Genomic DNA, 26,824 nt, shown 5'->3' on the forward strand with positions numbered 1-26,824 from the left:
GACTAGTCAAAATATAATCCCAGACTTGGAAATTTATAGTAATAATATTAAAAAAACAAAATTAATGAGACGAAGCACATATAAAATATTTAATATTTTATTGTTATTTAAAAGAGAAAAAACAATTATCTGCACTGGTTCAATCATGGTTTCAGTGATTACTGCAAGCTAGCTATAACCCAAATTGAAATCGATCGATGACTCTATTATCGCATAATGGAAGCTTGGTTATGTTATGTTATTTAGTATTATATCACAATGGCCATCATTAAACAATAAAAACAAATACAAAATTTAGTAAAATATAATGAACAGAAGCCAAGAATGGCAGAAGTTCCAAAAAAATTATTGTCAATCTCAAAGAAATATTTTACTAATTTATAGGAAAATAGATACACAAAAACCACAATAGTAACAAAGAGGACCAAAACATTTTTTTTCCAAAAAAAAAAAAAGGCATTTCTTCTTGCAATTCTCTTCAACTGAACCAAGCCTCGCTCTAGTTAAAACATTTGTTGTAACAACCGAACCCACCAAGAGAAGTTCAGTTCAAAGTTCTTGATACTAAAAGTAATTGTCGAGGAAGTCAAAATGGTAGCGATTTAAGAAGACATAAACAGAAGTTCGCCGAGCCGTTAATGGAAGTTTTACATAAGATCATGACCCGAGAGTAGGTGAGAAGAAGTATGCAATCGAGTGATATTTTCCCGCATGATTACGAGGACAACTATCAAGACTTGAAATTGTTTTAAATAATATGTTTGCTATATTATTATGTACTATTTATGATGAAAGCAATTGGTTTATTGATATCTATATCTTTGGCTGCTCACGCCTAAGATTATATGGTCAATAGTTCAAGGTTCCATTTTGGAGAAAAAAAACTCTAGAAATGTAATAATTGTTATTGAACGAGATAAATGCTGGCTGCCAATCTGCTATAAATATATTGACTGTTCATAATAATCGCTATAAATATATAGAAGCGTGCAACTACCAAATGTGACGGGTGGATATAACATCGTAGCTCTCGTCATGCTGAAGTCCCATTAGAGGTACAAATAGATCAGATCGAACTAGATCATGAGTGACCCCGACCCAACCAGATTTTTTGTTCAAATTCTAATGTTGGATTTAGACCCAACTTAATAAAAGATTGAGTCCGATCGGATCCATAACTATAATTTTTGATCCAACGGATCATCTGGGTCAGGTCAGGTCTGTATAATATTCGGCTCCAATCCAAAAATTTTGGGTCCGATTTGAATCCAAATCAGACTATATACTTTTGGTACCATGCTCTATATTATAGACCCATTCTATTGTGGTATAGCATTGTCTATTTGGCTTATTTGGAAAGGTTGGTCGGTTGCCAGGATGCATATCGTCCTCAAAGATGCGACTTTTGTCGGCTTATTTATGTAAAAAATTATACATAAAGGCTGCTCTAGCCACCTGCACAATTTTTTGAAAGACCAACAGCATATCAATACCATTATATTTTGTAGGTAGCTTACAGACATATCAAGTTTTTCGAATTTGGCTCGGCAGTAGGATTGAAAATTTAAAATTATTCTAAAAATTAAATAGATCTAATCGGGTCAAAATTTAGTACATTAAGACCCAATCCAAAAAAAAAAAAAAGGGTTCAATCTTAATATTCCATCCGATCTCTATGGGTTGGCTCAGATTTAACCAAGTTGAGTGGGCTCGACACGTGGGTCAATCCGACACATTTGAAGTCTTAAGCCCCACGAATTCGGCCCACCAGACCACACGTGCTCTCTCTCCCGTCCATGGAAACACCTGTCGACGTTGTCCACGCGCCACGTGTGGATGTCCCATCCGCCAGGGGTTGCCTCAACCTCGCACGCCAAAGGATGGCTTCTGGCGCGCCCCCGGCTTCCCACCCCCGTACATTCCACGCGCGATCCGGTGGGCCCCGATCCAAGATCAGGCGGACGCCGTCCTTCTTATAATTATCAGATCCGACCGTCCGTTTCGAGTTCTTTACGTACCGGATGTGAACCAGCGTCCGTATATGTCCAGCATGCCACGTGGCTGCTCGCAGCATTCCACGGCAACACTCTTGCTAAGTCGGAAGCCGCTCAAGCCATGCGCCCCCCGTTTCTGCTCACCACCGGGTGAAAGATTAAACAGCCACCCCTTCCTTCGTCTTTTTGTTTTCTCTCGATCCAATTAGAACGATGAAAGCTGCTTAGAAACAGGAAAAGAGATTTTGCAAGCAGAAACGGACAAATTTGACAACCAACGATAAGCTGGCTCAGGACCTCATCCAACTTTAGCCTCCATAACGAATCTAAGCATTTAAACCTGGCCCAACCATAAAATTTTGACTAAAAATGATAAGAAAAAACATACTAAAATTAAGGGCTCATTTTGTTCGGGCTAATCTGGCTTGAAAAAATAAATTTCATATTATATTATCATGTTTGATACGAAAAGTGAATAAAAAAATTATAAAATAAATAATAGGTCCTATATTTGTTTTTTTAAGAGAGAAGATAAAAAAAATATCATTAGAGGAATGATATTTATTTTTCCATACTTGATTATCAAGTAAAGATAATATAAAAATATTATTTCTCGATGAAAATATGTTCACTTATATTATATTAGTTTTATATTAATTATATTATATAATTAGTAATATTTATATTAATATATTATAAATAATATATTTAAATATATTAATATATTTGCTAATAAGTATTAATTATTAACAAATATCTATTAACTATCAATATATCTAATATAAGATTTATTAATAAATATTTAAAAATATTTATTAACTCATATAAATATATTTTAATATTCAAAATAGCCAACATTAGCGGCATTTATGTAAGTGGGCCATAAATGGCCAACAAATATTTTGAGAAAAAAAATTATTTCCTAAATTATTTGTTTAAGGATATCATTGAAAATTTGATCATATTTTAATATGGAATTACCTCCAACTAAGCATAGTAATTTTTTTTTTTTCATAACAATTTTTCAGAGTAATTATTCTACTAACTGAATGTGATAAAATTTATTTTTTTGGATAAATAATTTCTAGAAATCGTCATATTATTTTATAATCTAATAGAAGAGACATCTCATATATTAAAATTATACAGTTGTTGGCGTATAACTCTCTTATCAAGTTTTCATTTATAGGCTCTATTTTGTCAAATATTGGCTACCAGTGAAATCTCAAATTAAGATGTTATGTCATAAGTATTTGCCTTTTTCTATTAGAATTTTGTTTGATAAAATAAAATGTAGAAGGCATTACATGAAGTTGAGCCTTAATATTATTTTAGTCTCAAGTTTATGGGTTGAACATTATTCTAATGGAAAATTTGAAGCTTATTATAAAAATATATTTCTTATCCAATTTAAATAGAGTCAACCGATGGATTAGATGAAATTGGATTGTAGATTTGATTTTGAATTGTTCAGGCATCCACTCTGACCTGATCAAGTTTGGGACAGGTTTGACTTTTCCCAAACCAAGTGCAAACTAGATTAAAGCTTTTTTTTTTTTGAAGGGACAAAAAACTAGATTAAAATTTAAAGTCGGGCGCTAAACTTTATATTTTTGAGGGCAATGTTAGGTCCAAAAAACTGTTTCGTTGGGCCGGGCCTAATCAGGCGGGGTTCGGGCCGGTTGTATGAGGAGGAGTAAACTTACGGCGAGTAATGGGACCGGAACTCGAGTTATCAAGAAACCACCGTTCTTCTTGCTCGCCTTTCCTTTGGCGGATCGCCCGCTCGTCGCTCTCTTTCATCCGCTTCCCAGAGAGAGACAGTGAGAGAGAGAGAGAGAGAGAGAGAGAGCGAGCGAGGGAAAAGACTCAAAGAGCGATCAATTTATCAAACCCTAATTTCCCCCCCTTCCCTTCATGTTTTTTCCCCGGTAAACCCTAGCTTTCGATGCTCAAAATCCCTATTGTCCCTCGATTCCTGCCTTAAAAATGCCGTCTTCTTTCGCAGGCCATCGGAGACCGAGGAGGAATTCGCGCCGCTCCCGTCGATCCTGAGCTGCTCGCCATGGCGGATACCCCTCGGCGAAGGTTCTTGATAGGGTACGCCCTCGCCCCCAAGAAGCAGCAGAGCTTCATCCAGCCCTCGCTCGTGGGCCTCGCCGCCGATCGGGGCATCGATCTCGTCCCTATCGACCCCGCCCGCTCCCTCGCGGACCAGGGCCCCTTCGATTGCATCCTCCACAAGCTCTACGGCGACGACTGGAAGGCCCAGCTCCAGGAATTCGCCGCGCGGTACCCCGACGTCCCCGTCGTCGACCCCCCTCACGCCATCGAGCGCCTCCACAACCGCATTTCCATGCTCCAGGTCGTCTCCGAGCTCGAGATCCCCCAGGATCAGGAGACCTTTGGGATCCCCAGCCAGGTCGTGATCTACGACTCCGGCGCCCTCTCCAACTCCGGCGTCGTTGGTGCCCTGCGCTTTCCGGTCATCGCAAAGCCCCTCGTCGCCGATGGAAGCGCCAAATCCCACAAGATGTCGCTGATCTACCACCGCGACGGCCTCCTCAAGCTCAAGCCGCCTCTAGTTCTCCAAGAATTCGTCAACCATGGCGGGGTCATCTTCAAGGTCTACGTCGTCGGGGACTACGTCAAATGCGTCAAGAGGAAGTCCCTCCCAGACGTCTCCGAGGAGAAGCTGGAGTGCACCCAGGGCTCAATATCCTTCTCCCAGGTGTCCAACATGACGGCGCAGGATCGGACCGGGGAGCAGTACTACGAGTCGATGCATTTGGAGGAGGCGGAGATGCCGCCGCTGAGATTTGTCACCGAGATCGCCCGGGGGCTGAGGCGGGTGATGGGGCTGCACCTTTTCAATTTCGATGTGATCAGGGATGTGAAGGTTGGGAACCGGTATCTCATCATTGACATTAACTACTTTCCTGGGTATGCTAAAATGCCATCCTATGAAAAAGTTTTGACAGAGTTCTTTTGGAATATTGTCAATAAAAAGAAGGAAGAGGATGGATCAAATCCAACTTCGAATGATGTTGACAATGAAGGAGAGATTTTGGTCGATGATCATTTGGGGACTGCCGGAGAAGTGGAGAATGTGTGCTGACATCCAAAAATTTGCGGTAATCTTGTTTTTTTCGAGCACTAAAAGGGTACTCTTTGCACTCTTCTGCGAATTTCAGATGATCAGAGCAATGTGAATGTCATTGCGAGTTGTCGTATTTGGCTGAATAAATAGGTTGGGCAATTCGAGGTTTCTGACTTCTGGAGGGGTTCATTTGGTATCTCATACAGACAATGTACATCCTTCCTTTTGTGGTAATCATTAGGTAGCCTTTGTTTCTTTAATTTCCTTGTCTGAATACTTAGAATTTTAGGAATATCTGTCATGTATGCCGAACGCTTTTGCTCCAATTTTTACCAAGATGGCATTTTGAATTAACGATTCTTGTCTCTTCTCCTTTACTTACAATTCCTTTTCCTGAATTGCATACAAGGTGGCTGAATCAAACAACAATTATTTTGTCGTTTGTTATTGTGCTTCATGGTATCTTGGAATATATTTATTTCAACAATTGTAGCACTGTGCTGGATTTCTTGTTTAGATTAAGATTCATGCACTACGTGTTTAAGAAACATAGGTGGGAAGCATGAAACTGATCTCATCCTTTTTGTGTTTGACTATATGCATCTTCCCTTGAAAGTCAATTGTGTCGAATTGGTAAATCTTGTTAAGTCTTTTATTATTGTTGCCATCCTTACAATTTTCCCCTTACGCCTTCCTCTTCTTTTGTTGTCCCCCAAATAGTCAACGTATTTGGAAGGCCTATGAGGTTAAGGAATATTTTGCATTGGACATTATGGAAAAAGGAGAGCACAAGAGTATTTGAGAAGACAAGCGGACTTCTTTCATAGTTTAGGACTAAGACCTTTCATGATCCAATCATCTTAGGTCCTTATTCATGTTAGAAAGCTATTCAAATATGACCACAAATATCAATGTAATACATCAAATTTGTAGAAGAGCCTTTTGGCTTATCTTCTGCTTGCTAGCAGAATTTTTTTAATGCAATTTTGAAGAAGCATTTATCAATACATTGATGTATATTTAAAGTCCTGGAGAAGAGATTGCAAGGACAAGATATTTGATTAGCATGGCTTGCAAGGAAAATGGATGGCTGGCTTGATGTGATGACCTTGGCAGTTGAATCATTTAAAGGGGAGGTCATCTAGCTCCAGTAAAAAGTAAACATAGGAATGACTTGATTGTAAAAACCAATCAAGCAATATTTAAGACTCCTTTTTTTTTCCTTATTAATCCTCATAGGAGATATGTGCTGAGCGTGTATCACGAACTCTCTATTAATCAAACTACACAATCTTAAGCATGATTGATTAACAAAATTAGCACATCGTGAGATAGAGATATGGATTAATCATTGCTTATAATTATAAACTTGGATTTAGAGCATGGTATGTCATACCATACCAAATCATATAGTATGGGGCATACCGTACTGTATTAGTTCGGTACTGATATACAGTACAAGGGGCGTACCAACACTCGGTATGCCGAACTGGCCTTCGTACCGGGCATACCGACATAGTGACAGGATGGCACCGGTACAGATTCCGGTACTGAGATGGTGTGCCTTGATTCAAAGGATGGTGAGATTCTGAATTTGAGAATTTAGGGCCACAAATTTATTGCTTTAGATCTAAATACTACTTGTGGCTCACGACCATGGCCTTTAAAAACATGGCTTTGCTTGTGTGAATCATAAAATTTGTATGAGCCAAATAATTTTGAGGTTTATGTGGAGGCGAATGAATCTAGATGTTTCACTCGTATGAATGGATGAAAACAGAAATTCCTACTACTTGGCTCTTTAGTTGTGACATCTTCGCTTGGTTATGATAGCTGCTAACAAGTGAAGAAATGTATAATTTGCAAATAGAATCTATGAGGAATATGCTGTGGGATTGATAACAGATGGCTTATCAAAAGGCCTGGTAATTCAGATGGATTGAGATGAAGGAGTTTTTTCATAGATCATTTCTTCCAACCGACTATTATAAGCAACTGCCTCAGCAACTTTGTAAATTCCGGCTAAAAGTGTGCTGTTATTTGATGCATGTTTCTAAGTATTTAGTAGGTAGAAGATATCTTGCCTGCTACATCTGATGCAATCTTCAGAACAGCTATATAGAATATTAGGATTTAATATTTTTTTTCGGACAAAGGAAGAAGCATAGGTTAAAAGCAAACAACATCAAAAATTGGCATTCCCTGGATCTTCATTCACATTGTTTGTTGTATTTCCTAAATCTGATCTTCCTCTTCACAAGTCTATTTTAAGAATGAAGTAAACCTCTCATGAGTTATCTGCTTGTAGGGTGGCAAGACATAGATAACATGTTATCGGGAATAAAATAACATTGTTTTACTCTCACAAGAGCAGTGAGGAACAACAGAGACATGAGTTAATGGCTCTGGTAATGGATGGTATTATGAATGGAAAAGCCTTCTTCAAAGTTTGTAGGTAAATATTTTCAGGCCGAAAATACAATATTGTAGACAGGCGATATATGGAGATATTTGACACAGCTCAATGTCAAAGGGACCCATTTATTTTTAGGTTTTTTAGATGCTGATGCTTTTGGATGCTTGAATGTGGTAGGGATGCGAGATAACAATCCTAGGTAAGTTTAGATGAAGTTCTATCAAATTTTGAATAATTGATTTGGAAGAGTTGCCCTCAAATGATAAAAGAGCACCAGCTGTTACTTCTTTCTCTTTAGCAGGTAATGTTCCAGGGCATGAAGGTAAATTCCTTCGTGAACATTCTTGAAGAATTTGGAACAGAGCTCAAGGATTCTCCACAATATTGACAGTGCTATTTCGGTATCCCTCTGATTATGGTGATTGAAATTGAGCATTTAGAGGATGATGTTATGTGGGTGCAGGTCACCTGACAAGAAATTGTGATGGATTCTAGGGGGAAGAAAGATTGTTAAGAGCTCAATTGCTCAGAGTGAGGACTGCTAAAGCAATTCTATGGTTTCTGGCTGTGAATTCAGGCTATATTAAGCCTAACACAAAATATGGAAGCGGCTTATTTAGGTCTGACGGGAGACTCAAGGTACCAGCTTGCTGCTTGTGATTTGTTCTAATATCAAGCATAAATTTGATAGCATTTTTTTATAAGTTTTATGAGATTTTAAGAGGGGTTACATTTCACTTTCATTGATAAAAATCAAACTAGTCATTTGTTTTTCAACTTTCATGTACAGGATTTTGGAAGAATTGGGGTTCCCAACATTTCCATGTATGCAGACAAATGCTTGTACATTTGCTATCACTTCAATCATTGAAAAATATTTTTTATCATTATTGTACTCAGAAAAGAAATCAGCAACTACTTAGGTTTTTGATATAAATGCATAACATTCACAAATTGTTAGGATTCACTATCAATTAAGTGTTTTTCTGTAGTAGTTAATATTGTTTCTTTATATTCTTATATTATATTTCCCATGATTTATGCGTCAATTAGGAAAAGTAATGATTTTGCCGTAGTGATGTTTGCTGGATGTAGGGTCACATGGTTTTTTGTCATCTAGATATCACATAGGGAAAGCTTAGCACACCTGCCTCTAAAAGCAAATATAACCATACCTTATCGCTGACCTACAAGCTCACCTGGCTTGAGTTACATCGGCCTCCACCCTCGTGGGGCTTGTCTGTCATTGAGATGATGGGAGAACTAGTGTCATTAGAGGTGAGCTTGTTTAGCATATAATGTTTGCAGGGATGTAGTGCCATCTCTGATCATTTTTCATTTAATAGTAATGTGATATGTGGCTTCTGTTAATACATTTTCAATCTACAGCTTTTGGTATCAATAATGTTTCTTTAAATTACTAAAAAAACACATGTTCTTTAAACTAGAATTGTAAGATGCAAATGATGCAATATTGGGCTGGGAACTCTTATAACAGTAACTTAAGGTTGAATTATAATGACGATAGAGTGTTCTCTGGCAACAAGGGTTTTCTGTAGAGCAAATTGTTAAGTGTGCTGTTAAAATGTCTAAACCTGTTATTGTCTTTGATGCAGTTGATTTATGGATATTGACTTTTTCAAGTAGAATATTATCTCTCTTTATAGTAGTCATCTGATCATGTCATAACTGTTTGTTGTCCTAATTAATCCACAAGTCTATGCTGTTCTAACTTGTAATTTCAACATTGGATGCTTCTTTTTTCCTCCTTTTCTTTTAGCTCTGTTTCAGACTTTATTTGGATTTGTGGCAAACACTCTTGCAACCCTGCTTGGATATTGAAGAATTAAAATAAAATTCTGCAAGAGGAAAGAATTAATAATAATTCAAAGTCAGACCAACTTACCAAATTAATTATGACTTAGTGCTTATGCCACAGGACATAAATATAAGTAAATATGGACTGCAATACAGGTTTATTGTGCCCGAGAAAAAAAAAGCTTCTTGCTTTGTGTAATTTTTTTTGTTCTTGTCAGTACTTGTTTAAATGCAGTGCTTATTTGTAGAATTTAAGATATTCCCAAAGTTGGGAGAAATTTAAGAAATTGGGACTTCCTTATTGTTATTTTATTTTATTTTCTGTGACTGTTCTCTTTTAACAAGGTAAAAATCAATGAGTGATTTTTGAGAAACACTTACAATTGATGGTGAATCCGAACTGTGGTCTTGAAGGTAAGAAGTTGTTGGTCATGTTGAACCAAGAACCTTAATTTAGGTGCTATGATGATGGTGATAAAAGAAATTTCCTGGTAGTTGTGTGATGGGTTTTTTAAATGCTGTTATTTAGAGTGGTTGAGGATGACATTGAAGAAAGAATGCATATGATTGAAGTCACGTGACTCTTGTTCAATGTAATATGTTCTTGATATCATTAGCAAATCTGGAATAGTTTTTTGGTTAATGGAGGAGGGCTTATGGGCAAGATTAATGAGGCAAAATGTTGATGTTGGTTTATTGAGATCCAAGATGACTCGTGTTAAGGCCCTAGAAATTAATCGGGCATGGGAAACCCTGAAATTCTAAAAACAATAATGCTTGGACTTGGTGCAAGATTATTTATAGCATATATTTTAATTATTTTTGGCTTTAATGAATAGTTGATCTACCTTTTCATTGTTTGATCAATCAATGAACTCTAACTTGAAGTGAAATTTCACTTGATAGCTCTTGCAACACTTGCCATGCTTTGGTAAAGTGATTATCATGGCTTTGCAAAATGAAGTGTCAAGGTCTATGGTGTTGTGTCATGAATTTTATGAGTTGATAGCATCCAATACTTCAAAAAGAAAAAGAAAAGTTAAAGCTAAAACCTCAATAGTGATATTCTTCTGCTATGCAATTCTTCATCTTACCATGTTTGTTGTCAAATATCAATAATTACTATAGGTGGAAGATACAAGTTGCACGATTTTTATTTATTACCCATTGGAGGAGATGGTGGAAATTTGTTACCTTGCATCATCAGTTGTGTTATGAGTAAATACCTCCCTAAAGAAATGGTATCTTCAAAATTGTCAAGGGAGCTTTAACTTTGTTATTTTCCAAAACGAACTGGTTTTCATGTGTTGGAGTTGGTGTGTTTTATGGTGGCTTGCAATTTTGTGTCCCTTGTTTTTACTTCTCTATTGTGCTTGTTCTTATTAGTCTTGGAGGGCTGTCGCATCAATTTTCTGAACTTTATGCCTGAGTCATTTTTTTGCTTCTCTTTTCATTTAATTATCTTTGCGGGTCCATGCCATGTGTTTTAACCGTAATCAGTGATGAGTTTTGTTTTAAGATGTTTGCTTCTGTTTTTCTTTACTTTGTTTCCTAAGCTCTTAGAATGATTCCACTGATTTTACCAATTTAACACCAATACATTTTTGGATTTCATCCTGTTTTTTTGTCAGACAACAAAGAAACCATTTTTTTGTTGCTGATTAAATTCTCAAATTATCTATTTTAAAGAAGTTTCCTAGGTTGTTGGGTGTGGAGAGGTAGTAATTCGTTGCAAGTTAGACATATATCATGCTTGTTTTATACTGCTTTTCTATACTTGGATAACTTGTTAATGGTAAACAGATATATACATTGAAATGTTGATTCGCATCTGGGATGTTTCTATAGATAATTTATATGGTTCTATTCTATTCATAGGAAGTAAAATAGAGGTTACCTCTAGGAGAGATGGCCGGTTGGTTGCTAGTTCTGGTTGTGAAAACTGGTACAGTTCTGAATAATAAACTATTGAGGGTTTGAATCCCTCTCTTCTTTTTTTGTTGAATAAATTTGTTTCTTTAGTAGTTTGGCCTGGCCCCATTTGTTTCATAAAAGGGGATGGCTTGGCTAGGTGGGATAGCGGAGCAGAAACGGAAAAAAAAAACAATAGCGTGGATATAAATAAGAAAATGTCTGCTTTTCTTTCTTTCTTCTTTTTTTTTTTTTTGGTGTGTGTGTGGGGGGGGGGGGGGGGGGTGGTCAGGTGGGGGCGGCAGGAACAGGTTAAAATTCATGTTCCAAACCTTGCTGCAGCTGCATACCCCAGAAATACAACAAATCCTAGAACTAGATGCGAGCTCGCTAAGCAGCTTCTAGGAGCGACATAATTGATTGCATTGATCTTGGTAGCTAACCTACCCACTTTTGCATAACAGTTTTGCTACTGTATATCACAGGTGCGTTTTTGTGTTTTACATGTGTTGCATGGGTTATATACAATATTATAGGCTTTTTTCCCCCTCTCTTTTTATGGTTTGGTTGGGGGCAGGGCTGGGGTGGGGAACTTCTTATGCAGGAAAAACTGCTTTGCCAATATGGACTATGGAGTTTTGGTTATGTATGGTAAGTGGCTAATTTGATTTTAGGTTGTAGCTTGATTTTGACTTTCTGCATCATTATGGTGTTTATTAAGTTCCACGTGTGTAGTAACACAATCCGCATCCCTGTTGATCTATGTTGTGGTTGCCGAGCAGTGGTAGAATGTGCAATAAAGCTTTTGCTGCAGTGCTTGTTAAGAGTCTCTAGGTTGAGAGGCTGAGAACAATGAATCCCATATTCATTTTATGAACTATGCCTTTTGTGTTGGCGGTGATTTAAGAAATCAAAAGGCAGGATGTTTTTTTAAACTTGATGATCACTTACCATATCATAAATATTTGAAGAGTTTGTGGAGGACAAAAAAAGAAGGAATCCATATATGTTAAAATGTTGTGAGCTTAGTAGCCGGGAGTGGTAAGTGGAGCAGGAGACTGGCAAGGATTCAAGATGCAATAGATTTCATGGCATTCACATTTCATGCTATTTGAAATCTTGGTTTGGCTCTGCCTAGTAAAATTTGGTCTTCTCCATTTTGTTCATGGGCAAGGTTGTGAAAAAACATAGGCAGGGCTTGTTGGTGGACACCCTCTATGGCCCAGGCAGGTGCCTAGGCATTTAGGTAGCCATCTAGGGAGGAAAGTCCTACAAAGCTTCAAAATGATTGCCTGTGCTTTTATACGCAGTGCATCTTTTAGATACACCGGTTCATTATATGAGGCATCATTTTTCGATACATTACATAGAAGCAAGAAAAAGCCAAAAAAGGGGAGAGGACATGGAGAACAGGGATTCCATCTTCAATATGGAAAACAACATGATTAGGAAGAAGACTTGCTGCAAAAAAAAGAGGAAGAGGGATGGGGAAGAAGGAAGAAAAAGAAAAGACAAGAAAAACCCAAAAACCTCCTTGGCACAGCTGATGGCCACTGCCATCACCTCTAGTGCTCACTGTTGCTGTTGGAACCACTGGTGGCCGCCGATCTGTCTCCGGCAGCAGCATGGGTCCATGCTAGCCTCTACTGCTGGGGATGGTTGCTGGAACAAAGAAGTGAAGAGGCAAGAATAAGGGGACAATTCTATGGTTTGAAGTGGCTGTGGTCTAGGCAGCCAGCCAAAATATGTGCTAGCTGCCTGCCTAGGCACCTGGGCAAGGGCCTTAATACTGTTCATGAGAGAGAGAAATAATGAATGTTGATGAAGGAATTATCGGTATAATAGAAAGGGCTTTTCATTGGAGGCAGACATTGGAAGCAATTTAAGTCATCGTTGATGAATCTAGATTGAGTGGAAAACTGCAAGGATTTTCAGTCTCTTTATAGTTGGAAAAAAAATTAAGAGTGGCCAAAAAAAAAAGATTCAGGAGGAGGATGTGATCAGCTGTATGTATGAACTGTAAGATCGACCTAACTGTTTCTGTCTGCAATAGATGGACGGCCAATTCAAACATTTCTGCTAGGTAGAAATCTCAAGGGTCATTGACAAATATTTCCATTTGTATTCTATACCCAGTTTAGGTTATAACGTATTGCGACCGTGATCTTTTTCTCAATGCCAAACATGTGGATGAGAAGGAAATCCAACATCTTAAAAAAATAAAACTCTAGGAGGACCTAGACTTAAGGTTTAGTGCCAAACACCAGGTAGTTGTGATTGAGAGAGAGTCCTAGGATTTTAATCCACGTCTTCATCTCACTGTCCAACATATATTGCGATTGCAATGTATGGCGACCTAAATCATTTCCCTAACTATGAGGTCTAGTTCAAAAGATATGTCAAAAATAAGATGTGACAAACCTGGTTCTGTATATTAATGCATATTAACTTCTTTCTGAAACATTCTAATTGTGGATACTCTGACAAGACAGTAACTATTATCTGCTGAGTAGAAATGGTCCGCTAAATGCTCGATTTATCAGAGCTGGCAGAGCTGAATGGGGCATGGAAGATCTTATTTATGCCATTACTATGCTGAGGACAACTAACATTGTGTTGTAGGACTCTAGAACTGTGATTAGTTGGACAACCAGTTCAGTGATCCAGATTGATGGTGCTCATCTTTTCTCTCCAATATTTAGAGGATCGGTTCAACCCTTGTATCCTTAGAGGTCACCTATGTCTATAGAAAGGCCAACAGTGCTGTGGACTGGGTAGCCTCTTATGTTGCTCATCATGCAGGCTCCTTTGGGACTCCACCTCATCTGTCCTCAGGCAGCTTTGTGATCTCCTGTACTCTTGACTCGAGTGGATGTTCTTAGACTAGGCTGTTGGAATAGCCGCCTTACCCAAAAAAAAGCGATGAACGGGGAGGGGTTGATGGAATGCACGTAAGGTGAATTGTCCAATTATAAAGTGTCTAGAAGTTGAGGGAGGTGTATGAGAATTTAATATGCTTTAAATGCTTTGTGGCTTACAATTTGTAAACCTTATGCCCTGCTTGACTTGCTAACAAGGAGGTATATGAGGGAAGGAGCCTCTATATGAGAAATATTTTACAAGTTAGCTGGTCCTTATGTTACCTACAATGTCATTGCATATGCATGTATAACCATGAACAACCTCAATTCTCTTGAGGAATCTCAACGTTAAAACTTGCAAATATGTAGGTTTACTAAGGTATCAATCTAATGTTAACTCTAGCAGGTCTGAAGGTTTCTTCTATAGCATGGTTAATACTAGGTGGCCTGAATTGCTGGATCTCCATGACTACCAGCACTTAATTCCGATGAAAGTAGAGAAATAACTAGTTGATAGTTTGTGCTTACATTTGTAAGCACAAATAAATATGCAAGAAATGAGGTTATTTTTTCCATTTCTGCTGTTATTCTCATCTAGAATTCTTGGTTACACTTAATTTCATGTATATGATTTTAAAATATTTAGAAGCTCCACATCAACCTGAATTAGTATTGATCTTGTCCAGAATTTTCAAAAAAATTAAGACTTCTGACTTTCAATGTGCAGTGGTGGTGTCACTCATGCTAGCTTACATGATGAGTCTAGAAAGATTAGCTGGTTGTCTTCTTGCAATGAAGTACAGCAGGACTTCTGTTTTTCAGTATATGTATATGTTTATTGCAAAGGCCTTTGATATTCAGATTTGTTATTTCAATGTATTAGCCCTTGATATGAAGTTGAAGTTGTTACAAATTCCGACGGAAGCATGAAATGCTAATTATGTTGATGTATCTTTTCACCTTTGATCAAACTTAATATCTCAAGCGTCAGTGATTAGAGATCTTGCTTTTGTTACATGGAGTATCATGATTTCTAGCCAGTGTAGTATGACTGTTGGTATTCAGCAAAACAAGAATGAGAACATTCTGAAAGTGTGGGGCAAACTCAAGTCTACCAGATTGTTAAAAGTATACAGCACTCTTTTTTCTCGTTGATAGTCTGGCAACATCAATGCTATTGATGGATGTACAATAGGGAATGTTGCAATGTTACTAATTCATTGCGCATATTAATATTTATAGTTTGTGCATCACCTCAAGCACTCGTAATTGGATTATGTTTGTGATTTGAAAACAGGGGTTCTGTGTTAAGATAAACTAGGAGGAGCAGAGAAATAGTTTATAAAGCTTCTGGTTCTTTCATTTGTTATGGCTTATCTTGCATTACAAGTGAATGGAATTCACTTTTTGTTCTTCATAGGTCTATCATTTAGCCAAGTATTCGCATTTTGTTCTCCCTAGTTCCTGGTTAAACATATATATTCATCTTCCAGTGTACTGTGTGATGTCTGTTGAGGAATATCTGAATTTACTCCTGGATATCTATTTCTTAAAGATGAAAGGCCAATGCAAATCTATTTTGTTTTCTAGATCGCTTGTAACTGAGAATTTGTGAGTCATGAGTCATTTGGTGAAAATTGTGAAGTTCTTGGTGATTCCGCTCTCTGTTTCGCATGCTGGACATGCTGCAGGGAACTTCCTTTCTTTTTTCTCTTTTTCCAGTGACCATCTCGTAGAGCCATAACATCTGCCCAAAGTTTTTGCTTCGCACTAGCCTTTGGTTTTTGTTAAGGTTTATAGGCCAAAGCCAAGGATCTTTCTTGTTACGATGGAATAGCTATTTTATGGCTTGCCAATAGCTACGAGCCGTGCGATCAACTCATGACCGAGTTGGTATGGCACGTGCCTCAGTGTAGCTTCTGGTTCGATTCCCTCTAAACTCAATAGCTATTTCAGTTTTGATCAGAACGACTAGCCAAGTCGCATAATCACAATCCACTTGGTAATTCATAATAAAGAGATATATATTGGTGAAATAGGGAGTTCATATTAACAGAAACTCAGAGAATCCCTTAGTACTTGCCTAGAACTCAAAAAAATTGCAAAAGAAGGCTAGGCTTCTGAAACCGAAATCTCCCCTTTACATTACCTTTCGACCATCAGTTGGATACGAATGACATAAGCTCCGATTCTACATATTTATGCTAGATTATCAATTTAGACTCTCTTAGGTTGCCCAGGATATTTTGGTTCTGCTCCTCTCGCCTTGGCATGACTTTTGAGGCAGGGGTATTTTTTATCTTGATTAGATAGATTTAGATTCACTATTGATAGCTCTTTTTTTTCTCTCCCCAAAAAGGTTCACTGGGAGAGGAAGAGGATATAGCCTTATCATAAGAGGATGATTCATTTTCAATGAGAAAGGCAAAGAACACTTATACTAAATCTTTAGGTTTTCTAACTCTAGAGCTTCTTCTAGGTTCACCAGAATCAAACCTTTTTCTCTTCTTGGATGGTCCAATTACTTGGGTTTCAAAGAGGGTTAGATAAGGTTGAAGTTTTGGAAGTTTTAGAAGTAGGTATTCTACTTCTTTAAGAAAGATATTTTCAAGGAATGTTACATCTCTAACCTCTATAATGGTCATGCTGGAAATCTCATTGACTTCTAAGTTTATGGCTAATAACCTATTTATAGTTTTATACTAGGTAAGGCACATCCATTCTATAAGGATAGCATCTATAGTTTTAGCTCCTTTCTTCCTTCTCCTAGATTGAGATATTCCAATCTTAGTTAGATACACCGACACTTAGAGGTAATCCAGCCTAAATATTTTATCTTTCCAAAGTTCGAAAGGAGTTTTATCACTCTTTCTAAACGACATTCTATTTAGATATGACCACTCGAGCCAAGCGTGCGCATGCACGTGTGGTAAGCAGCCCAAGAACCCACTCATTCATGAAGGGTTCATTAGTTGAGAAAGTGTTAAATGCAGCTTACATTAAATCTTTTAATGTGGGAATAAAGATTTTAATAAACAAGTTCAAAAACAATGCTTTAATTATTGAACTTTTGCAACCAAAATCATATAATTAATATAAAACTACTTTTAAAATTAGATATCATACAACATGCCCTTTTATCTTCTCTTTCTCATATTCATTTATCTCTTCCTTTTAGGGCTGTTAACGAGCCGAGCCGAGCCCGATCCTCCGTGGGCTCGGCTCGGCTCGGCTCATTCCATAGAATGTCGGGCTCGAGCTCGGGCTCGGTACCGAGCCCTATATTGGGCTCGGGCTCGCTTGGCACAGCACGGCTCGGGCTCGGGCTCGTAAGGCTCGTTTGCCCGAGCCCGAGCCTGAGCCTGCCCCATCCCCGTCTTGGCATCTCCATCTCCATCGTTCGTTGGAGCCTCGGAGGAGAGAAGAACGAAGGAAAGAAAGAAAGAAAGAAAAGAAGAAGAAGAGAAGAAAGAAGGGGGCGGCCGCGAGCATCGCCGGCACGACCGCGGGGGAGGGAGTGAAAGCTGGGGGAAGCCTCGGCGTGGGAACGGCCGAATGGGGCGCGGGGGTTGGGGCGGCGGCGCTTATTGCCTCCCCCGCCGGGGGCGGCGGCATCGGGGGCGGAGAAGGCCAGAAGGGAGAGGAGGAGGCGGCGGAGTTTCTTGGAGAAGAAATCGAGAGGCAAACCGAGAGGAGGGGGCGGCGGAGCTTCTTGGAGAAGAAACCGAGAGGCGAACCGAGAGGAGGAGGCGGCGGAGCTTCTTAGAGAAGAAACCGAGAGGCGAACCGAGAGGAGGAGGCGGTGGAGCTTCTTGGAGAAGAAATCGAGAGGTTTACCAAGAGGAGGCGGCGGAGCTTCTCGGAGGGGAGGGGGGCATCGGCTTCGGGCTTGGGGGCGAGCCGGCGAGGAGAACAGAGAAGAAACTGAGAGGCGATAAGAAAGGAGGGGTTGGGATTCTTGGGAAGGTTCTGGAGAAACCGAGAACTTGAGAAGAAAGGATTTAAACGAGCCTTGGGAAGGTCCTCTGCATCAACTCATCAATTGTTCCTATCTCGGACTGGTCGCTCGGAGAAGGACTTGGGAGGGTAGTTTGGTATTTCATAAGGGATATTTTGGCAACTGTGTTAACATAGATAGCCCTCATTTAGGCTCGTGAGCTGCTCGGGCTCGGGCTCGGGCTTGGGCTCATTTCACTGACGAGGAGCTTGCAGGAAGGGGGGGTGCGCAGACAAAAGTAAAATTGAGCAAATAGTTTCCCCAAACTGGTTGGGGATTCCAGAGTATTGACATGAGTGACCTTTAGCCTATTGCTATGTTAGCGACCTTTTTTAAGTATAGGCCTCGAATTATCCTAAAATAGGAAATTTTGGTTGGTCTTGTTGAGGCCTTCTTGGCAAATCCAGTATTGGCATATGAAATTCTCTTGCTCACCTCTTCTTCATTGTTATGCGTGCCTTGAATTTTTTTGATCCACCTAGCTCCATGATTCAATTCGAAAAATTTAGTGGAAAAAAAAATTAATTGGAAACTTTTTGTGAGATCCGTAGCTGTCTCAGAGGGCTTGAATCTATCTGTCCAAGCCCGAGGCCCACCGCTGACACCCGATTTTGATGTCCATCTTCTTTTGCCACATTAGGATAGTATGAGAGATGGGGTGTGTTGGGATTATGATTTTATTGAGAGGTGATATTATTCTTATTCTCCATCTCTTTGATTCCAGTGAAATCTCTTCTCCATCCTTTCTTGTAGATGTAGGCTTGCATATGAACAGCATATGTGTGCGTGTTCTTTTTCTCTATCTTCTTGAATCTCTTTGCTCTTCATCGTTTTGAGAGCCTTACCTTGATTTATATAGATCCATTCTAACATTCTATGTTGAAGTGATTTGGTATCCTTTCCATTTCATTTGAATGTAACTAGCCAAGATTAATTTTGAAACCCAACCTGCATATATGTACAAATATGAGAGCAATTCGGTTGCTCAAAATGCTTGCCCAATTACATCCATCCTGACTCAACCTGGCTGTTCTATTGCAAAAAAGAGTGCCATTTCACTTGTAGCTCATTCATTTTTTATTATTCTGGATTTAATATTAGATATGGTCTTTTGCTTCCTGGTTTCTTTCTTTTCTTTTTACCGAAAATAACCATTGTCTGAAGTTTCGAAGAATAAGAAGTTTCTGAAAAATAGACTGCGAAAACATCAAAGACATCTCTGAGGGTTTACCACTCAAAAGGAAACATTTTATCTTTAATTTAACTATGTCACTGATGACACGATCTCATAACTCTGCTCTTATTTGGCCACAATCTATCCACAGATTATGTCATCACATCACTTAGATCATAAAGACCGACTTATTTCTCACCATGTGAAAGCAGATTAGCTACTTCATATACCTGATGATGATATTTTGGGGATTCTAGTGTCAATTCAATTCAACTTACCACCAACATTCACAACTTTTTGATTCGTTTATCCACCAGGAAAGCCTTCATGAAGATGCTTGAAAATGTTTATTAACAACTATAGAAATCTGATCGTGAGCTAATGAAATGATGGATAAGGCTGACAGGAGGGTTGCATCTCCATGGATGATCGATTTCATGTATTGCGATAGACTTTTTGAATGAAATTCCAGCAGGACATTCTGCCTTTAGAGGCGGTGAGTACACCAAGTGTGAGGAGTTTTGGAAAGTCAGGACTCGTTTGGTTCGCGGAAAAAGAATGAAATAAAGTGTGTTTAATGAAAAAACAAAATGCTTGTTTTAAAAGAGAGAGATAGAGAAGTAGCATTTTCACGGAAATAAAATTTCTATATTTTATTAAAAAAATATGGGAAACATAGAAAAGCTACTTGTCCACCGATTGAAAATTGAGATCCTTTTTTTCAAAAATACCCTTAGGTCATCAAAATATATAGATTAGATCTTTTTCTTTATTATAGATATAATATATATTTCATACAACTTTCTCAGAAAAGTAGATATTCCACCAAACATAATCTATTATAGAATGTGCCACTTTTATGATCAACCAAATATGCCGAAACCATTCATATTCCCATAAATCATCTTTTCATAAAAAAATATTATAGTTTTTTTTTTTTCTGTGAACCAAACGAGTCCTCAAAGTAAAAATTAGTTACCATCTAGTATTTGTCTCCAGTGGCTTCTAACATTACTTTCTTCGACAAGATCTGCAGTTCCTATAATTTATAGGAACCGTTCTTGAATTCCTCAAGGCTGTCTTCTGCAATGGAACTTAAGGAAGAGCATTTGTCAAGTCAACATGGCTCTACCTACATTAACTAATCCAGCACAAGCAAAAGAACATTTGCCTGCTATTATCTTGTCGTTGGGTGGCCAATGGAATACCTAATCCCTTTTACCTCGTGCCCAATGGATTCACCTATCTGGAATTTTAAACGTACAAGGAAACGTATAACCTCGACGTCATGATTGAAAGTAATTAATAAAAAGCATCTACAAGGGACTGAATTTTTTTTTGGAAAAAAAAAACGATCATGGTATATTTTGTCATTTTCTTGAGTGGTAATATGACATTTTTTATAAAGTAATCATTTTGTTTAATTTTGTTTTGTTTTGTTTTGTTTTTTTGTTTTTTTGTTTTTTTTTTTCAGAGGAGAGCCTAATACTAGCAACCAATACTACATGAGCCCATAACAACTCCCTAACAACAGAAGGTCCATAACTTATTCCAAATAATCCTATTGATTAAGCGTTCAATCTCTATTAGTTAAGAATGTTCTTTGGATTGATGGTAACACATGATATCTCAGTTATCTCCTTGATGTGAACTGGTCAAACTAGCACAGTTCTCGAACTGATGGAAACTCTAGTGGCACTAGTTTTATGTGATTGGCCTGAATACCCCCCTCCATCAATAAAATAATCTTGGAATAAACATGAACCAACCATATCGGTTTCTCCTCCATTACATCCAAATGATGCAATGAAAAGAAGCTTTAGGTTGGAATGCAACATATTCTTTGCGGGTAGGTAAATTAGTTCTCTTCCGTAGGCCCAGAGCTTACCTACTAAATATCATGCCATACCTTGCAAGACAAGGTTGGGTTATCTGATTAGAAATTTTGGCGTTTTTGAGCACTATGTTTTCCTCACTCAACAAAGCAATGCCAAGATGGCAGGTTCATTTGATGTTACCGATCTTGATGATAGAAAATTCTTGTTGAAAAGAAAAGGTTATTATCTCATTATAAATTTGATCACTTCTCTTTGAAAAAAAGAGCACTTGTATCATCTTAAAATGCATGAGAACATATCGCTGTTTAGACTAGAGATCAACGTAATTTCTCATTGGAGACAGAGAGGACCCATGAGCTGTTTGGCTTTTGCTACGGTCAATGGCTTGTAGCTAAAGAAATGGTGGTCACCTACTTAGTAACTAATAATGTGACATTTGTTTCAAAAGAGCAGTGGAAAAATATCATCAATTAGAAGGATATATACCTCTTCAAACCTTTTTTTTCCCCCACTAGCTGATGATACATTGCAAGACGCTTCCTTCCAAGATGAGCCTAATAACTAATAAAGTTCCGAACCATTCAATGTCAAGCCTTGAAATCCAGAAAACTATGCCTATCATTATCTCTCCTTTCACGTCGCAAGCCGCCTCCTACTCCAACTAACTTATTTTCAAGTAATAAACTGTTTCATCAGATACTTCATCAACACTTCTTTCTTGTTTCTTTTTGGATGTGGGACTTCTCAATTTGCAAGAAACAATAGGCTAGATATAAGAGAATCCAACAAAAAAATAAACTGTATAACAAAACTAAAGAATGGCATATTGGTGCAAAGAAAAATCCCATCAAGAGTTTATACAAGCCCTCTATTTGTGTACATTACTAATGTTTTTTTGTTGGCAGCTTCTGTTCATTGAATCACCAGTACCTCTTGCAAGCGTAACAAATTCATGAAGCCAGTGTACGTAGCTTTCTATGCACAAAGAAATTCCCCCTTATGATTGGGACCTCTATTTTATGGTGCATTCGACCATGATATTTGGCTGCAAGAGCAAAAGAACATGTTGACATACATACATACTTAAAACATATATACTCGATATTATACTTTTACAGGAAAATGAAACGGTAGATAACTTACTCTAGAATGTCTTTCCAGCTGAGATCATTTTCCAAGCCACCTAGATCTAGTCCTTCCCAATCCTCCAATGGAGTCGAGGCGTTTGAGTGGATTGGGTCCTGCGTTTGATCAGTTGAGGCATTCTCTGGAGAAGCTGATACCAATGAAGGCGTGGAATGGGCAGTTGGAATGGCACAGGAATTGAGTGATACTGGATTAGTGCTTTGACAATTACTATCCATTGCATGCTCGGTGGTCGAGCAAGAACCATGGAATTGTGCCACCATTTCTTGTTCCTTGAGAGGAAGGCTTGATTCGGGGCAAGCCTGGAAATTATTGGGTACTTGGGCGATGCCTAAACCCGAGAGGCCCGAGGTCATGTGGATTTGATTCTGAGGAAGGCCAAGGGAGCCGTTCATTAGCCCCTCGAGCTGGCGGTTCATTTGGAGGAGGTCGCTAAAGTTGAAGTTTTGAAGGGGGGCTGCACCCAGAAGATTCCCCAAGCCCATATATGGAGAAGTACTACTTATGAGCTGAATAAGGCTTTGCAGGATTTGGAACTTGGCTAAGTTTGCAGCATCTGCATGCAGCCTAAGAACATCATCTAAAGGGCTGGTCAAGTTGCCAAGGTTCTTAGCGGCAGCAAGGAAACTAGGAAGGCTTGTAAGGAGATCGAGATCAGTTCTCGGCCTATGGGTTACTGGGTCGATGCCCATGAGGAGGAGCTTCTTTCTGAGATGGGTGTTCCAATAGTTCTTGATTTCATTATCCGTCCTCCCAGGCAGCTGGGTGGCTATCGTGGACCACCTGCAAAATTTAGCCAAAGTAGAGGCATAGTTAATTAATTACATTTTCCGCAAAGAATAAATCTCTAAGAAGAACTATGAAAATTAGATTTCATTCTTCTCATTTCAAACCTCTGCATAAGAACTATTCATCAAGAATTCTAAGCTATTGGTTCATCGAAAAGGTGGTCTTGAAATAATAGTTCATTATCTTATGGATTTTTCTATTCTAATGTTGTTTTCAGAGCTAATAATATTTATCGTTTTTATATTCGTTATGGTTGTAACGGATAGAATGGCAAGGCATAGCTTCTAAAGTGAAGGATCATATCAGCTGAAGCAAATCGTATACAATATAAGCAAAACAAACGGAAGTTGGCGATTACTTGTTTCCGAGGACCGAATGGAGGTGGATGACGAGCCGTTCTTCATCCTCCGAGAACTTCCCCCTCTTAATATCCGGTCGGAGGTAGTTCGTCCACCGGAGGCGGCAGCTTTTCCCGCACCGGTTCAAGCCTGCATTCTTTGGCAGGTTCCTCCAGCTCCCATGGCCATGCTTCTGAATGTAGTCCACGAGCTTCTTGTCCTCCTCCGGCGTCCACGGGCCTTTCTTCACGCCGACCTCATCACAGCAAGGAGACCTCCCCATAATTATTTCCTGCAATACCAGATTAAACCAAAACCAAAGTTAAAGAGTCTGCACGAGTCTCTCCTGCTTGCTTTGGGGATGAGATAACAAGCCAACGTCGCCAACCTTGGACTTAGAGGAATAAGAGGGAAGGTTCGGTGGGAGGATTGGCCAGGCGATCTGCAGGTTTTATAGGGTTTTGGGCTCACCCTGGTCTTACTTTTCTAAATGCGAGACGGGTATAAGCTTAGCCATGGGTCCAATTAACTTGCCCTTCGCCCATCCATCCATACGATGCTGTAGTTGCCACACGTATATAGACAGAAAAGAAAGTTTGTGATTATATATCGCATGCATCCACGTACGGTATTCTGCATGCAATTATTTTGCTCCCATAATCTATATATGTTTTAGAGATGATGGGGTGGACAATTAAATTCTAGGAGGTGCTTGTCCCTTGCACTTAAAGGCGGCTTCGCCTTTTGTGAGGTATGAGAAAAGGACGCGTAAACAAGAAAATATGAGGTTGGGTTAGGTTTTGAGGTGTGCCAAGTGGCAAACGTCGGCTAGGTTTTCGGCAACAACAAGCGAGAGGGGACTTTCCCACTCTAATTACGTCATATTTCCATCGTTTGGACAACCAAGAAATTTAGCATTAAAGTTAGGCTAGTCAAATCTAAGTAGCATCTTTTTTAGTTTAAAAGACAAATCTAGGCTGCAGTTGGTCGGACCAGTCCGGGCCCCACCTCTTCCAATTTCAGCAACGATGCCTAGATTTGAAGGGGGCTTCTCTAAGTAATATTTTGAGCAATTTTTTAATAAGTACAAGGGCCAAATGGGGATACTCTTAGATTGCCTGATGCTGACGTTAAGTTCTGGTATAAGCTTAGATCAACGTCGACATTTCTCTTGAAAATAATTTTTTAAATCAATTTAGATGGTTCATGGGCGAACGCAACTCCTAAGGAGTGATTCTAGGTTTAGAGTGATTTAGTGATAACAATACCTAATCTCGTGGCTGCACATGGATTTACTGCAGAAATGAGACAAACAAAGAGTACTAATTCAGTTTGAATTGGGGTTTGTTATTTAGTTGCTCAAAAGTGTTATGTTAGAATGACAAGAAAGTGTTCTTCTCCCTTCTTTTGGTGTATCGAACTCAGCTCCTCTTTGAAGAAAAAAAAGAGTACTTGGTTTTCAACAAAATCTGAAAACAGAACAACGTCTCCATGAAACTTTACCTGTTATCTGGTGTTGTGTTAACTCATTTTTTTGGTGGCTATCAATTAGCCCTAATAAGGAGTATTCCTGCCAAGTTTCCAACTTGTTGATGGGACCACCCCTCCACCTTCAGTTCTATCCTCACTCTCAGGTGTTTAGGCCCCTCAACCATTGGAAGGTGATCACCTTGACATTTGCATGGCGAGTGAATGTAGAAAAAGAAATCAGATGCTCTTAAAATCAGCCTAATCTTTTCTTGAAGTTCCTAACATACAAATTATTATTGAGAAAAAGCACAATAAACCAAATAGTCTGCTGTCTTAAAAATAAAAAAAATATTCCAGCCTCGGTCTTCTTTTCTCTTCTTCTTCTTCTTCTTCTCGCATGTGTGCGTGCGTGTGCTAGGCGTGTGCATGAGAGTAAGTAATGATATCCAAGCTAAATTAATAACAAGATATTGATTGTTAGCAAAACATAATAAGATGTTACTTACAAATGCCCATTGGGAGTTGGTGCTCCTATCACCAGCACGTGTGCATGGGTTTGATTAGGTGCTGCCCCTAAAAGATAATTAAGTGTGCTGGCACTAGGATTTGGGATCAAGGAAAGCATTTAGAGTAGAGGAGACTAAAATCTAACTTGATTAGCTAATTTTTTTAAAGTTTGTATTAAATATATATAGGATATACAAGAGTGATTATAGGAGAAAAATTAGAAAAAAATTACAGCAGCAATTCAAATTCAAGGTGAGAGAGACGACAGAAATATTGTCATACCATATTAAAAGAACAGAGTGGAGAGAAATATATACTTCACGCATGAGCGAACATAACCATTGCAGTTCAACAACATCGATACGCTTTTGTAGATGATCGAGCAATTGTTGTTTGTTTTTTTAGCATTCTAATAAATAAGGTTAGGTCCGAGAAAAATACAAAAATCACTTGTAGAGCATCTATCAATAGGGCTACCAACACAATCTGCATCCGAGTAAGCAACGAAATTTAATGGGCCTGGTCGTAAGTGAAGCTCAAAAATGATGGTTCCTTTGAGAAATCGAAGTCTGCATTTGACTGCTACTATATGAGCATGCACTAGATATTGTAAAAATTGACAGGCTTGATTGACTGAGAAATAAATATATGGTCGTATTAAGGTTACATATTGGAGAGCTCCAAATATACTCAAATAAAATAAGGGATCATCAAGAGGAGGGCTATCCATGTGGTGGCCTTGCTTTTCAATACAGTAAGGATTTGAGCATGGTTTGCATCCAAGCATATTGGTGCGTTGTAACAAGTTTAGGATGTATTTGATTGATGTAGAAAAATTCCATCACTTGGCCGATCCACTTGAATGCCAAGAAAGCATGACAATGAGTCCATATCCTTCATCTTAAATGAATTAGCAAGTTCAATAACGAGCTTGTGGAGAGCAAAGTTATTTTTGCCAGTAAGAATGATATCATCAACGTAAAGGAGAAGATATAATATAATGTTGCTATGATGATATATAAATAATGAAGGATTTGATTGTGAAATAATGAATTCCAACTTCACAAGTTTTGAGCCAAATGTTGCATACCAAGCACAAGGAGCTTGCCAGAGTTCATAAATTGATTTGCGCATATGACAAATATGAGTAAATTTTGATAGATCAATATAACCAGGAGGTTGAGACACAAATATTATTTTTTGAAGGTCATCATGTAAAATGGCACACTTTACATTAAGTTGATAGAGTGGCCAATTATGAGTCAAAGCTATTGTGAGAATAATTCTAATTGTAGTATGCTTAACAACGACACTGAATGCCTCAATAAAATCAAATTCCAAAGATCTATGGAGATGTGATGGCTTGCATAGGTAGTTGATGAGTGACCATGTGTTTCTTTTGTTAAGAAATAAAAAGGATAAAGTCTATTCTCAGTTATCTCGGGATACAATGTCACTCCCGTAT

At 38.6% G+C, this 26,824-nt stretch overlaps 2 protein-coding genes across 12 annotated transcripts; one reads left to right on the plus strand and one right to left on the minus strand.

Moving 5' to 3' along the window:
• The first annotated feature begins 3,715 nt into the window (after window positions 1-3,715).
• On the plus strand, window positions 3,716-15,115 carry LOC103704715 (inositol-tetrakisphosphate 1-kinase 5-like). Of its 10 annotated transcripts, none has more exons than XR_016395616.1 (5): window positions 3,764-3,925; window positions 4,003-5,335; window positions 7,812-8,149; window positions 8,301-8,335; window positions 14,828-15,115. XR_016395616.1 is itself a non-coding variant. In XM_088723914.2 (2 exons), the coding sequence occupies exon 2, from the start codon at window positions 4,060-4,062 to the stop codon at window positions 5,110-5,112; it is 1,053 nt and encodes a 350-aa protein (XP_088580040.1). In that variant the 5' UTR covers window positions 3,729-3,925; window positions 4,003-4,059; the 3' UTR covers window positions 5,113-5,448. The 10 variants fall into 10 exon arrangements, 1 of the variants encoding a protein (XP_088580040.1); XR_016395619.1 differs by having other exon boundaries at window positions 7,812-7,911; window positions 8,006-8,335; XR_016395618.1 differs by having other exon boundaries at window positions 7,812-7,832; window positions 7,974-8,335.
• Window positions 15,116-21,809: 6,694 nt separating this feature from the next.
• LOC103704749 (transcription factor MYB92-like) lies at window positions 21,810-23,993 on the minus strand. 2 transcript variants are annotated; one of them, XM_026803643.4, is made up of 4 exons: window positions 23,771-23,993; window positions 23,403-23,674; window positions 22,253-23,038; window positions 21,810-22,154 (listed from the first exon to the last, which is right to left on the minus strand). In XM_026803643.4, the coding sequence occupies exons 2-4, from the start codon at window positions 23,663-23,665 to the stop codon at window positions 22,127-22,129; spliced, it is 1,077 nt and encodes a 358-aa protein (XP_026659444.4). In that variant the 5' UTR covers window positions 23,666-23,674; window positions 23,771-23,993; the 3' UTR covers window positions 21,810-22,126. The 2 variants fall into 2 exon arrangements, with proteins under 2 accessions (XP_026659444.4, XP_089779742.1); XM_089923616.1 differs by having other exon boundaries at window positions 23,403-23,782.
• Between the last annotated feature and the right edge of the window lie 2,831 nt (window positions 23,994-26,824).

The sequence above is a fragment of the Phoenix dactylifera genome, chromosome 6 (assembly GCF_051530095.1).
Source record: "Phoenix dactylifera cultivar Ajwa chromosome 6, Ajwa_hap1_PhDact_Kaust_v1.1, whole genome shotgun sequence".
In the NCBI taxonomy this organism is placed as follows: Eukaryota; Viridiplantae; Streptophyta; class Magnoliopsida; order Arecales; family Arecaceae; genus Phoenix; species Phoenix dactylifera.